We start from the raw sequence: 14,213 nt of genomic DNA, 5'->3' as shown, positions 1-14,213 counted from the left end.
GTACGACTGAAGAAAAGATATGGTCGGAAGGGGCCATTATGAATTGTACGTAAATTGGCAATAACGATGCCATTCATCTATTGTTTATATACTACAAGGCTATAAAGGTACAATTTAAATTGAGACAATTGCCATTAAAATAAGCCTGAATGGGCAGTTGAACAGTTTATGGAATGGACACGCGTGCAGACGATCGTGTCGATCGACCGGCATGAGTTTAGGAGATACATATGCACATATGTATGCGATGATCACTCCCAAACTCAAACGTGATATGTATTAAGTAAAATTCGACAAAGCAGCTGAGCGTTGAGATATGCATTGTGAAAAAATGTAATTCCACAATCATACCAAACGAATATACAGATGTATATGTATAAGTAAAATTTTAATACCACAGTTTATATGCAGATATTCTCCTTATAAAATCAAATTAAGGTGATAAAAAAATCAGTAATTTAACTGTGGCGAATATTGGGCTCTATTCGTATATTTCGTTTAAAATATACAGAACATTTTAGTATAAGAAGGGGGACGGATAGCGGCTCTGAGTGGGGACCCTTATTGCATGGACACTTCACAATACACGGACGAGAAGGTGACGAAGGGAGGTGATGGGGCGTCGAAATCGACACCCAGATCTGTCCCAGGCGGGGCTGCTGCTCCCGGGGCGACGAAATCGTCGCCAGGCAGCAATAGAACTAAGACCCTGATAGGAGTCTCCGCATCAAGCGGCAGGATGGGGGAAGCCGGCGCAGATCCGCCGGCAAAAAAGGTAGTGAAGGGTGGAGCCTTCATACGCGGCGGAGTCGCCAGCACTAGTAGAGGAACTTCTGCTAGAATCATGAAGGGCTCCACAGGGGGCATTAGCAAGGGGGCTTTAGCTAGGAAGCTGAAGTCGGACCGTCGATTAGCGGCGAAGATAGTGGAACGCTACTACGCTCAGATACCTGACCAGCATGCTAACACGCTTGAGTGGGCCAAGAAGGTGCTTAGAGAGAGCGAGACCGACGAGTCACGACTCGAAGTAAAGAGGCAGGGACCAGCGGTTAAGCGACAAAGGTCGCACGAGGGAGAAACCTCCCTCGGCAAAAAACCGAGAACGGGCGCGGCGCCAACTTTCAGCGAGATTGCTAAAGGTGCTGGTGCAAGGGTATTGGGCGTGCTTGACCGCAGCAGGGAGGACGGGGCTATCTCCCATGAGGAGTGGAAGAGAGTAGCGGCGGCTATCTCTTCGGTCTTCCTCAAGGTGGTCAAGGAAAACCCGGGGCCACCTCCAAAATGTGTCAGTGCCGGTTGGCACCATGGGCTGCACAAGCTTACTGGGTGTGCCGATGAAAGATCGGCCATCTTATATAAGAAGGCGGTGTCTCTGGTGGGGGAGGTTTGGAAGGGGGCCAGACTGGAGGCCGTGGACAAAGAGGATCTTCCCCTTCGCCCTAGGGCTCGCGTCTGGCTGCTAGCTGAACCATCCACTGCGAAAGAGATCGAGGAAATCCTCAGATACTGCAACCCCTCACTCCCCGCGCATGACTGGAGGGTCATAAGGCTGGAGAGAACCGATAAACCATATCGGCAGGCGCTGATAATGCTTAACGCGGAGTCTATCGGTCCTCTCAGCAAAACCAAGGGAGCCATCAGCTATGGGTTCGAAATGGTGGTACTTAAGGTACTCCCAACGGATGCCAGGGCTGATGGCACTCAAGCTGCAGGTGCGGGGAGAGAAGGAGGAAGGCGTTAGCGATGGTCAAATGACCTTTGGAAAACGACCCAAACCTCTCGGACGTGGCGAGCTCTGGAGGCGGATCGTCGATGGGCGACTCCGCTTTCAGCCTCGAACAATTGTTCGAGGAGGTGAGGGTCGATCAGTACTTTAGCGCTGAACTAGCGCTACTAGAGGAGAGTCTGAAGGATGAAATTCCTCCAGATTAACCTCCATCACGCAAAGGCGGCCTCCGCCAATCTACTGCTTCGTCTGGAGCAAGACGAAGCTGATGTGGTCTTGATCCACGAACCGTGGCTAACTAGCAACGGTATATCTGGACTGAGGACGAAGAACCATAAGCTGCTGGTGGCCAAGGATGCAGGTAGAAACAGAGCCTGTATGCTGGTCAGAAATGAACTAACGGTATTTATTTTACCTAATTTCAGCAACGCTGACGTAGTTACAGCTAAGCTAGAGTGCGGCACCGGAAATATCTGGCTAGTCTCGGCGTACATGCCTCACGACGATGAGGTAGAGCCGCCTCCCGCATTACTGAGGAGGATTTTGACTGAAGCGTCCCGGAATGGTGCCGGTGTTATCATCGGTTCGGACGCCAACTCGCGGCATTCAATCTGGGGAGCTCGATACCAACACCAGAGGTGAGTCGCTTTTTAACTTTATTGTTAGCGAAAATCTTCGCATATGTAACAGGGGAAATTCTCCTACCTTCGTGACCGCGGGTAGGGGAGGAGGTCCTCGACCTCACCCTTGCCTCACACGGGATTGCTCCGCTGATCTCGAACTGGAGGGTTCTCGATGACCACTCCTTTTCTGATCATAGGTATATCGGGTTTAGTCTTGACGGAGAGGGTCCGCCTAGAAAATCTTTCAGAAATCCCAGAAACACGGACTGGGAAGGTTACCGCAGAAGGCTTCGGCAAACTCTTCCACGCGCACCGGGGGTGGGCGCGCTGGCCACCGCCGATGTGGTGGATGGGTGGGTCGAAGCTTTCAGCTCGGCGTGCAATACTGCATTGGAGAGCTCCTGTCCATTAAAAACACTGAAGGGCAGGGGGAAACCTCAATGGTGGACTGTGGAGCTCTCGGAAATTAGGGCGTCCTGTAGGCGCTTATTTAACAAGGCCCGTAGGAGCGGGCTACCTGATTATTGGGTCCTGTATAAAACAGGACTTTCAATATACAAGTCCGAGCTTAGAAGGGCTAAAAGGATCTCGTGGAAAAGCTTCTGCGAAAAAGTGGAAGGCTGTCACGAGTCCTCTAGATTCAGGCGAATCCTCGCGAAAAATCCTGTATCCCTGGGGTATCTTAAGGATGCAAATGGGAAGTGGGCGCCGAGCAGTGAAGAAACTCTACAGATGCTCCTTGATGCTCACTTCCCTACTGACACGTCCTCTATGGAGGTATCTCTCGGAACGTTGCATGCTGACTACACAGCCTTTGTCGGCCTACTGGATGAGCGTCACTTGACTTGGGCGATAAATTCGTTCAAACCGTTCAAGTCCCCGGGACCGGACGGCATCATACCAGCGCAGCTGCAGCAAGGCTGTTAAGGTATCTTGCGGCTGGTTGCCACCGATCTATGCGAACTGCATCAGATTAGGTTACATTCCGGGGGCCTGGAGACGAGTCAGAGTGACGTTCATCCCGAAGGCGGGCAGGGGCTCGCACGTCACGGCCAAGGATTTTCAGGCCCATCAGTCTCTCCTCTTTTTTATTAAAAACTTTGGAGAGACTGCTGGACTGGTATTTGAGAAGGCGCATTCCGAGGGACTATCTATCAGGAGCGCAACATGCGTATCGTAAAGGAAGGTCGGTGGACACTGCCTTGCACACTATCGTGTCGTGGCTTGAGGAAGCAATTGAGGCTAAGGACTTCGCAGTTGGGACCTTCCTTGATATTGAGGGAGCTTTCAACAATGTCCTGCCAGAGGCAGTCGTAACTGACTACTAGACGGTCTTGGGGTTGAATCGAACCTCAAGCACCTCATTTTCAGTCTTCTGTGCGACAGAGTGGTTGAAACAGAATGGGGCAGCGCGAGCGCGCGGCGGAGGGTAAGCAGGGGAACCCCTCAAGGAGGGGTTCTTTCCCCTCTTCTATGGATTCTAGTCGTTAACGACCTTCTCAAAAGGCTGGAGGATCTTGGCTGCAAGGTTATTGCCTATGCAGACGATGTAGCACTTATGGTGAAAGGAAAGTTTCTAAGCACCGTGTATGAGTTGACGCAGGGATATCTCGGCGTGGTAACAAAATGGGCGGTCGAAAGTGGACTCGCCATAAATCCAAATAAAACAGAAATGGTTTTATTTAGTAGAAGATACAAGATCCCTGAGGCGCCGTTGCCGCTATTGGGAGGTATTCGCTTGCAACCGGCGGATACTGTGAAGTATTTGGGGCTCATCCTGGATAGAAAGCTTTCATGGAAGCCGAATATCGAGGAGAGAGCCAAAAAGGCATCGATTGCCCTTTACTGCTGTAGAGGAGCTATTGGCAAGAGATGGGGCCTCTCACCGAAGGTGGTACTCTGGCTCTATGACACCATAGTCAAGCCCATAATGTTCTATGGAGTCTTCATGGTGGAGGGCTTTACAGAAGATCACACTCTGCAAAGAAACTTGAGAGCGTTCAACGAGCTGCGCTCATCAGCATATGTGGTGCATTAAAGTCCACCCCAACCATTGCACTTAATGCAATTCTGAACATAACGCCGGTGGATATTGCCGGAAGGTGTATGGCCGCAAAGGTGGCCATTAGGCTCAGGGAGTATGGATTCCTAAAGGAGCGGGTATCTGAACACTCGGATATCCTCACAAGCTTCGACTGCATACCGGATCCCCTGGATCATGGAGTCGCCATATCGAACTCCGGTGACTCCTTCTCTGCACATATACCGACGAGGGAGGCTTGGCAGGGAAGAAGCCGTTGGAGGAGAGGGGCAGCAAGCTTCTTTACGGATGGGTCGAAGCTTGGGGGGAAGGTTAGTGGAGGAGTGTACTGTCGGGAGCTCTCCATAAAATCCAGCTTCAGACTTCCCGACTATTGCAGTGTTTTCCAGGCTGAGGTTGCAGCCATCAAGGTAGCAGCAGATATGCTGCTCAGTAGAGCGTCTAACTTCAGGGAGGTGACCATTCACTCGGATAGCAGAGCGGCGATTCTAGCCTTGGAACTCATTCACAGTGCGTTCAGGGCTGGTCGAAGAGTGTCTGGCGTCACTGTCTCTGGCGGCGAGAGCTTTCATTATAAGACTTGTATGGGTGCCGGGCCACAGCGGAATCGCGGGTAACTGCAAAGCTGATGAGCTAGCAAGGAAAGGCACCCTAGAATCACTATCGGTAGAATGGGAACGGGTAGGTGCTCCGGCATCCTTTTGTGTTGTACTACTAGATAGCTGGGCCTCGCGGCTGCTCGGTCAGCGATGGGCCAGCATTAGTACCTGCGCGGTCGCAAAAGCCTTTTGGCCAAAGATAGATCGAAGGAGATCTAGGGATCTCTTTGCCCTCAACAAGGCTAGCCTCTCATTAATGATGGGGCTCTTGACGGGCCACTGTCCCATTGGCATACACGCTGTAAGACTGGGAATTTTACCGGACGCCGCATGCAGAAGCTGCTTGGAAGAAGATGCAGTGGAAACTAGGCAGCACTTGCTTCTTGACTGCCCTGCTTTTGGGAGATCAAGACTGAGGCACTTGGGGACACATACTTTCAGATATCCCACCGATCTGGCGGGCATTGAAATTAAGCGCCTCTGTAAATTTGTATTGGATATAAAACGGTTTGCCGATCTCTAAGTTCGAACACGGGAGTTCGAGTTTCAACGGCTTCACAAAGGACTACTTCTAGTCCATGTGCGATCTCCGATCAGCCGTCTTACCGAACCTAACCTAGTATAAGAAAATTTTTGCTATGTTTGCAAATTGCATAATTTGAAATTTCGTGGGAACTTTGACATTTTTATCATACTTTGAGCTTATAGTGATCATTTTGGCAATCATTTAAACTAAAGCTATGTACTACATCCACATTTTTATAGAGATAATAAGCTATTCCGTTTAAGATCCGTAATGTCTACATTGAATTAACTACTCAAAATCAATTCAGATATCCCTCAATAACTATATTCGTGCGTTCGACATGTCCGATATGAAGGGAGAAAGACAGGTGAAAATCTATTAAACTGCCACATGCGGCATGGGTAATACATATACCGATTTCACCAATTTCGGCGCTAAATTAGACTATGCTCACTTTTTTCATTAAGATACATACTTCCACCGGGCTGTATATGTACATACCAAACATAAAATAAACTGGCAGGATTATTACTAAGTTGGATATTTGAAAGAAAGTCTAGAGCATTTTAATTTATTTTACTCTTTTAATAAAGATATATCTAAGAAATCATTATACTCTCGCAACAAAGTTGCTAAGGAGAGTATTATAGTTTTGTTCACATAACGGTTGTTTGTAAGTCCTAAAACTAAAAGAGTCAGATATAGGGTTATATGTACCAAAGTGATCAGGGTGACGAGTAGAGTTGAAATCCGGATGTCTGTCTGTCCGTCCGTCCGTCCGTGCAAGCTGTAACTTGAGTAAAAATTGAGATATCATGATGATGTACACGTATTTCTTGGCTCCATAAGAAGGTTAAGTTCGAAGATGGGTAAAATCGGCCCACTGCCACGCCCACAAAATGGCGAAAACCGAAAACCTATAAAGTGTCATAACTAAGCCATAAATAAAGATATTAAAGTGAAATTTAGCACAAAGGATCGCATTAGGAAGCGGCATATTTGGACGTAATTTTTTCGGAAAAGTGGGCGTGGCCCCGCCCTCTACTAAGTTTTTTGTACATATCTCGGAAACTACTATAGCTATGTCAACCAAACTCTATAGAGTCGTTTCCTTCAGGCATTTCCATATACATTTCAGAAATCGGATAATAATAAAAAGATCCCATACAAAGGTTATGTTGAAAATCACTAAAAGTGCGTTAACCGACTAACAAAAAACGTCAGAAACACTAAATTTTACGGAAGAAATGGCAGAAGGAAGCTGCACCCAGGCTTTTATTTAAAATTGAAAATGGACGTGGCGTCGCCCATTTATGGACCAAAAACCATATCTGAGGAAGTACTAATCTAATTAATTTTACAGCAAAATAAAAAAATATGTAAATGACGGATAATGAAATCTCGATTATCCCTTTATCATGTGAGAGTATAAAATGTTCGGTGACACTCGAACTTAGCCCTTCCTTACTTGTTTTCACTAAATTTTATTAACAAAATTTTATACTCTTGCAACTTTCAAGAATCAAAGCCATGGAAATTCTTTAAGGTGAAAACGTCAACTAAAGGATCGAAATCCAAGAAATTTTATATATATGTACATACATACATATGATATATACATATAACTCATACTACATTGACAGACACATAAGGTCTGTTAGATAAGCGAAAATCATAATATGTAGTACATATATGGAGGTATTCTTCCCAGTACCACATACTATTAATATGCCACATACTAATAAACCAATCATAAGGAGTAAAGTCAGCCGGGTGTTTGAAAACTCTGATATTAGTTATATTAGGGCTAAGTATAATTTTCGCTCAAAGTTATCCATTTTATTCACAAAGATACATACACCGTTATGAGCAAAATCATTTTCATTGAGATAACCGACATATTAGCCGATATATGCGGTATAAAGTCACCCGGAAAATCAAAAATCTTTTTATTATATTATATAGGGACTAAGGGATGTATTAACCCGATTCAACCCATTTTGACATACAGAAATACCATTGTTGGAGAAGGATTATCCCTGAAGTTTAGTTAAATATCTTTAACATTGACAGACATTTTTGATACCTTTGGGTTTGAACAGTTTTAGTTCAATTTGAATAACTTTTGATCACAGGGTGGCATACACAAAAGTGATTATTCGTGCAATGTTTTGTTTTGCTATATTAATTGTTTCTTGATTTGTGTACTGGAAGGTGAAAGGATCAAGTGGATTTTAATATTGTGCTATATGGGAAGTGTGCATGGCTATTTTCCGATTTCATCCATTTTCGAAACGTGGCGTGACAAAGTAATATAAAAAGAATGCTGCGTCCTAAATTTTGCCGAAATCGGTTGGTCGGGTCCCAAGATATGGGATTTCACCAAAAAGTGGGCGGTGTCACGCCCCTCGTTCAATTTTTATACCGGCTCCCGCAAAGCCTCTTTACATCATCTCGGAGTAAAATTTATTGTTCTGGGGTTATTAGTTGTTGATTTATTGCGCTTTTAGTAGTACTTTATATGGGGAGTGAGCGGAGTTATCTTCCGATCTCATCAGTTTTCACATCATCGGTAGGAGATTTTGTAATATTTGTACTGGGCGAATTTAGTTATTGTAGCTTCAATGATTTAGGAGATATGTACATTAAATTTATTAGAGGGCGTGGCCATGCCCGCTTTTTAGGTGCCTCCTAGGCTTGTTGTTCTTTTCATTGGGTGCGTTTTTTACGTGACGGGTCCCAAGCCCAGCGCACAACCCTAAATAGGGGATATTTCGCCTTCCAAAGTGCTCGCCTTCAAACGGATGTTCCTAGGCTACCCCGAGGGTACTTGGTCAAGGACCCGAAGTCGTGAGCTGCTTGAGTCATATGTAAATGAATTGTTTCTGGCCACTCCCAAGTGAATGGCGATCGGAGAACGTTCCTCACTTGCGTGAACTTCTACACATGACTCCATCCATCCATCCATAGATACCAAGAATTAAAGAGGGAAGCGAGACGCATTTGCAGACAGAAAAAGAAAAAGGTCGAAATGCGTGAGTATAAAGAGCTTGACCAGCTGGCCGACAGGGGTAATGCTCGAAAATTCTACGAAAAGATGCGGCGACTTACAGAAAGTTTCAAGACCAGAGCATACTCTTGTAGAACCCCCAAAGGTGATCTAGTGTCCGATGCCCAGAGCATACTAAAATTATGGAGGGAACACTTCTCCAGCCTGCTGAATGGCAGTGAAAGTACAACGCCAGGAGAAGGCGAATCCGATTCCCAAATCGATGACGATGGAGCAGACGTTCCATTGCCCGACCATGACGAAGTTCAAATAGCAATTACCCGTCTGAAGAGCAACAAAGCAGGGGGAGCCGGCCGAACTATTCAAACATGGCGGCGAAGAACTGATAAGGATCATGCATCATCTTCTTTGTAATATATGGACGGACGAAAACATGCCCAACGATTGGAATTTAAAAGGAGCTGCCTTTATGCCGAGATGTCTGAATTTGGAATCCCTGTAAAACTAATACGGCTGTGTAAACTGACGTTGAGGAACACCAAAAGCTCTGTCAGGATCGGGAAAGACCTCTCCGAATGATATCATCATCCTCAACACCCACGTCGTTAGTTCTGCTTTCTTCAGAGATTTCGTCTATCTTGGAACCAGTGTAAATACCACCAACAATGTCAGCCTGGAAATTCAACGTAAGATAACTCTTGCCAACAGGTGCTACTTCGGACTGAGTAGGCAATTTAGAGTTAAAGTCCTCTCTCGACGAACAAAAACCAAACTCAATAACTCACTCATAATTCCCGTCCTGTTATATGGTGCAGAGGCTTGGACGATGACAACAACTGGCTTCGATTAGATAGGCTATTTCATATTGGTTGATTCAAAATTGACTAAATCGGTCCACGAATAACCCCAGCTCCCATATATGTATTACATATGATATAATAGTATGACAAATATATAGTTATCTGGACATGCAAGAAAATATGGTATTCCAGCTGACAGTGGATCATTTATGTTAGTCGGTCTATATACATATATTAAAATGTTGTTCTACGCTTTGACTTATTACATAATTTAATAGGTAATTAATGTTCATTAAACTAACTCGCTTTCAACGTTTTTAAATGTAGTATCAATTAATTTATCAATACCTGAAAATATGTCACCACCTAATAAATTCAAAGAGTGTAGCTCGCATGTTTTCAACTTATATATTGTATGGTATATACCATACAAAGGAAATGACTTGAATAAGGTTAAAGAAGCATGACCAACTTAAGTTTTTGAAATTTTTCTAACTTAATATGTAAAATAACAAATTTTACCTGTTAAAGTCATCCATGGATATCTTGGCAAATCTGCAATACTCTGACCAGCGCCACCTGTGGATAAAACGCCAGATGATGGCTGCGTGCAAGCGTTTCCGAGCGAATCAACACCAACAGCACCCGCAGAAGCGGCTGACGCAGCAGCGGCATGTTGATAAAACTGCGCAAAACTAGATGCAGAGGCGGGTGCACTCATTGATTGGTAACTGTTCATGATACTGTCTGTGTACCTGCTGTTAAAGAAAAAACACAATTTATCAAAAATCACAAGAGGGCAAATACTGTCATATTCTAATGCCCCCTATCTGCCAAAAGTTAGCGGATTTTCGCATGTTTTCTTTTCACTTAGTTTTCTTTAAACAATTTCAATGGCATTCGGTTAAGGTAATGGCTTTTGGTATGTATGCAAATAGGTTAAGGTCAATGTGCGTGCGAATTTTTCTATGGAGTCCAATTCAGATATTTCGTTATGGTTAACTTAGTTCTCGCACTATTTAAAAGAAAAGGTGCTGTGCTTACAAATTGGCCATAATTGCCATCCATTACAATGCATTGCTCCTGTTTGGTAACAGAGTTTTGGCAGTAATGACGTTTTTGTCTGCAGTTATGCTCTAATTTTCCTACAACTTTGGGTATGGATTCTGCGTAACGAATGGGTGGTCGTGTGTTATTATTTACTTCATAAGTATATGTGGTTAAAAATCTTATTATTAGGTTCATTAGGTTATAATCCTAGACATACAATACATACAAACTTTTAGATATATACATAAATCCACCATATGTCAATAAGAAGAGTAATATCTTAAAGATATAATAGTAAATTTATTGAATATTCACCTCCGACGGTATCGTAAAGCTTGGAAAGTTAAATATATTTTAAATTTTTAAGGGATACTCAGCAAATAAACACAATTAGAATCATAAAATTGTGAATATATGTACGTATGTATATCAAATAATTCCATATGAAAAGGAGGACTCCAAGCATTCGTCCTTCCGTCTGTTTGGCAAAGCCATGAGTATATTCATAAAACCTGAGTACTGTTTTAGCCAAAACGAGAAAAATCCCGCAATATCCACTACACCTATCATATTTTTCACTCTCGGTGAAGATATACAAAAGCAAAACAGTTCTTCTTTTATTTACAGTAAGTATCTTTACAACACATGAGATACCTTACAGAATTTCCAGTTTGTTCACTTAGAAATTTCATTGTTAGTTTCTTAATTTTGGAGACATTTGTTTAAACTTTTTTTATTAAACTCCTCAGTGTTTCTCTTTAGAGCAAATACATATACGCTTTTTCACTTATATGGGAATAGTTTTAAGATATCATGATTAATAAGCCACCTCCGAACGATTAATTAGGTTTACAATAGGGTTTTCTTATTACACCTGCCTAGATTTGTCCCCACTTAAAGCTATTAGATTGAAATAATAAGCTTAGAAACCCTAGATGCTATAATCAGTTTCTAAGATCGACTATTTCATCAGAGTAAAGGAGATTGATATTTTGTAAGTATAAAAGATACTATCTTATTATTGAGATTTTTTCCGTATTTGTAGATTGCCGAAATAATTACATACACCGCAAAATTTCTATAGTTATAAACCTGCTGAATATTGCTACTCACCTGCATGATTTGTCCTCCAGTCCGGAAAAACCCGGCATGCCAGAGATGCCGTGCGATGATGGGTGATTTGATACGTATGGATACATTTTATTGGTGGGTATTGCAAAAGATGAGGCAGCGGCGGCGGCGGCTGCGGCTGCTGCTACAGTGCTAGCGGCTGCAGCGGATGCAACAGCAACGGCGGACGCGGCGGTGGGTGAGTGATCGCTGATGCTGCGATGCAGCGAAGACGATGTGGCTGAGGGCGACGGTGAGCAACTGCTATCTCCTGCTTGGGAGTTAGTTCCAGAGGGGGGTGTGAGTAACAATTGCTGATGGGACAATTGCTGTTGCTGTTGAATGCTGTGAGTGTGACCCAGACCGTTACTACTTTGGGAACTGACTGCTGCGGCAGCGGCAGCTAATTTATTTATATGTAATTGTTGTTGCTGCTGTTGTAAATGTAAGGCGGCCGACAAAGAATATTGGTTGTGATGTTGTTGTTGCTGATGGTGGTGTTGGTGGTTTTGCTGCAATTGCTGTTGTTGAGTTGAAAGGGCTCCGAAAGTAGTTGACGACGGCGAAGACGAGGACACCGGTGAGTTGGACGACTGGTTTAAATGACTGCTGCTAATATTGAGGCTGGACGTCGATGGCGATAAAGACGATGAGTGGACGGCAACAGATGATATGTGACTACCGCTATGGTGATTGTTGGAGTTAATGCCGTTGTTGTTAAAGCTGTTGGCTAAGGTATTAACGGAAGCCGTTGAGGAAGCTGCGGCGGCGGCGAGGGCGGCGGCAACAGCTGCTGATGACGAATTTTGTGAGGTTGAAGTTAAATGTGAACTGATAAATGGCTGAAACTGTGGATACTTCGGTAGCATACTATCGAAAACAAATTTTGACATTGCACATTATTTTGTTGCCTCTCGCGTCCGGTCTTTAAATTTGTTTATTTTGCTGATAGTTTGTGCTAAATGCTTTCATTTTATTTATCGAATTTCATTAATAATTTTAGTTTAACAAAACATTGGGAACAGCTTCCATTTAATGGATGTTTATTTTACGAATTTGTATTCTTGAATATGAGATGACCGTATTTTAACTTAAGCTTTCATTAAAACAAACCAAAAATTATAGAAGTAAATTAAGTGAAATATAATTTAAAAAAATTACTGATTAACAGATTTTCAAAAAACATTGCAAGAAAGGAAATATGTCATTCATGTGTAGAACTATAAAATTAAAAAAAATTGACAAGAATACCAAATAAGTAGTACCCTTTTCCAGCATGACTTGGTAAAATGAGTGAATTTAATCCGACTCTTACCCTGATGGTTACATTGTAATCTAGTTTTATCAAATGAATTTTCTTTGTAAACGGAATCTTTGAAACAAGGTAATATATCCTATGTAATAGAAGAAAATGTGCCACATATCAAGTGCTTTCATTTATAATGGCAGTAATAATCAATCGGCAAACAAATTTGTAAAGATAGTAAACTACATTGTTGAAGATCAGATAATAACAGCATTATGACTACCATTTTCTTTACTCATTGAAGATACCAAAATGATATTAGAGGAAAGAAAGTATAAAAAAAATAAAACTATTGTCAGAAGTATAGAGAGCTATTCCGTAGCATTTGTTAGTGTTAAATATCATTGAGAGTAAGCAGTAAACAAATAAAGCTAATGTGATTAATAATCAATTAGTAAAAGATATACATCTAGATAAATTTGAAAAATAGTCAAAATAAATATTTAATGTCTCTGATGGAAACTCTAATGAGTAAATAAAAGTGTAGTTGAACTCAAAATGAAAATGTGTTTACCTTTTAAGGGAAGAATATATATATGTATATTATATCGCGGTTGTTTCTTATTTTACAGAACTTCGAAATACATATGAGATTTGGAAAATTTTCTTTTTTAAAACTTGTTTGATTTATTTATCTTGTATGTATTGTATTTAACATTTATATATGTTATCCACTTGTATTTATTTCGTGTTTGAGTATTTAAAATTTTCCAATTTTCCTCTATGCAATTTTGATAAAATTAACTCAAATCATGGGAATAAAACACAAAACACAATACTTCTTCACATTCACTTTGACGTATGCGACAATGGTGCCAATACTTTCACAAAATTGATCTCTTAGCGACGGCATTGACATCTATCACTTTTCATTTATAAAAAACAGATATTTACTACCATTGCTATTAATATTATAACATCTATCATTAGGAGCTCAAAATGGAAATTACATATTGCAAAAGTAATTGTTATTGCTGCTGTTTACATAGTGAGGAAAATCAAAATTTCACGAATAAAAGATTATCCATGAGTAAACTACGTTCATTTTCTCATTTACTAACTTAAATCCAATATTAATATTCATAAGAAATGTGAATCTGTGAAAAATGTGCTCGCGTTTCTCGCAATTTGAAAATTACTATATTTGGTTTTGTCATGAATACTTTTTCCTGTTCTATTTGCATTTTTGACACAAGCGTTAACATAGACTAAGTACCATTTAAAGTAACAGATGCGTATTTTAATCCAACACATCTGTGCAGGTATTCTGATCATTTTTAAAAGCTTTATGGCGAAGAGAACCATATTTGTCGAAAGTTTTTCTTCCATGCAAGTGGTTCTGCGACTACTGAAATCATTGTGCAAATATCTAGCTGTTCATATGAAACTCTGTTAGTCGATAACTGCAGCTTTTCTCTTTGA

General features: G+C 42.0%; 1 protein-coding gene across 1 annotated transcript in view; it reads right to left on the bottom strand.

Moving 5' to 3' along the window:
* Window positions 1–12,393, bottom strand: part of LOC120766601 (homeobox protein abdominal-A) — a 39,809-nt gene extending 27,416 nt beyond the window's left edge. Inside the window, exons 1-2 of the mRNA XM_040092206.1 lie at window positions 11,489–12,393; window positions 9,848–10,083 (exon numbers count right to left, since the gene is read on the bottom strand). Of these exons, the coding sequence (XP_039948140.1) occupies window positions 9,848–10,083; window positions 11,489–12,378 (1,126 nt within the window). The 5' untranslated portion in view covers window positions 12,379–12,393. The remainder of the gene's footprint in view (window positions 1–9,847; window positions 10,084–11,488) is intronic.
* Between the last annotated feature and the right edge of the window lie 1,820 nt (window positions 12,394–14,213).

This window comes from Bactrocera tryoni, chromosome 1 (assembly GCF_016617805.1).
Source record: "Bactrocera tryoni isolate S06 chromosome 1, CSIRO_BtryS06_freeze2, whole genome shotgun sequence".
NCBI lineage: Eukaryota > Metazoa > Arthropoda > Insecta > Diptera > Tephritidae > Bactrocera > Bactrocera tryoni.
This window is presented reverse-complemented; position numbering and strand designations above follow the sequence as displayed.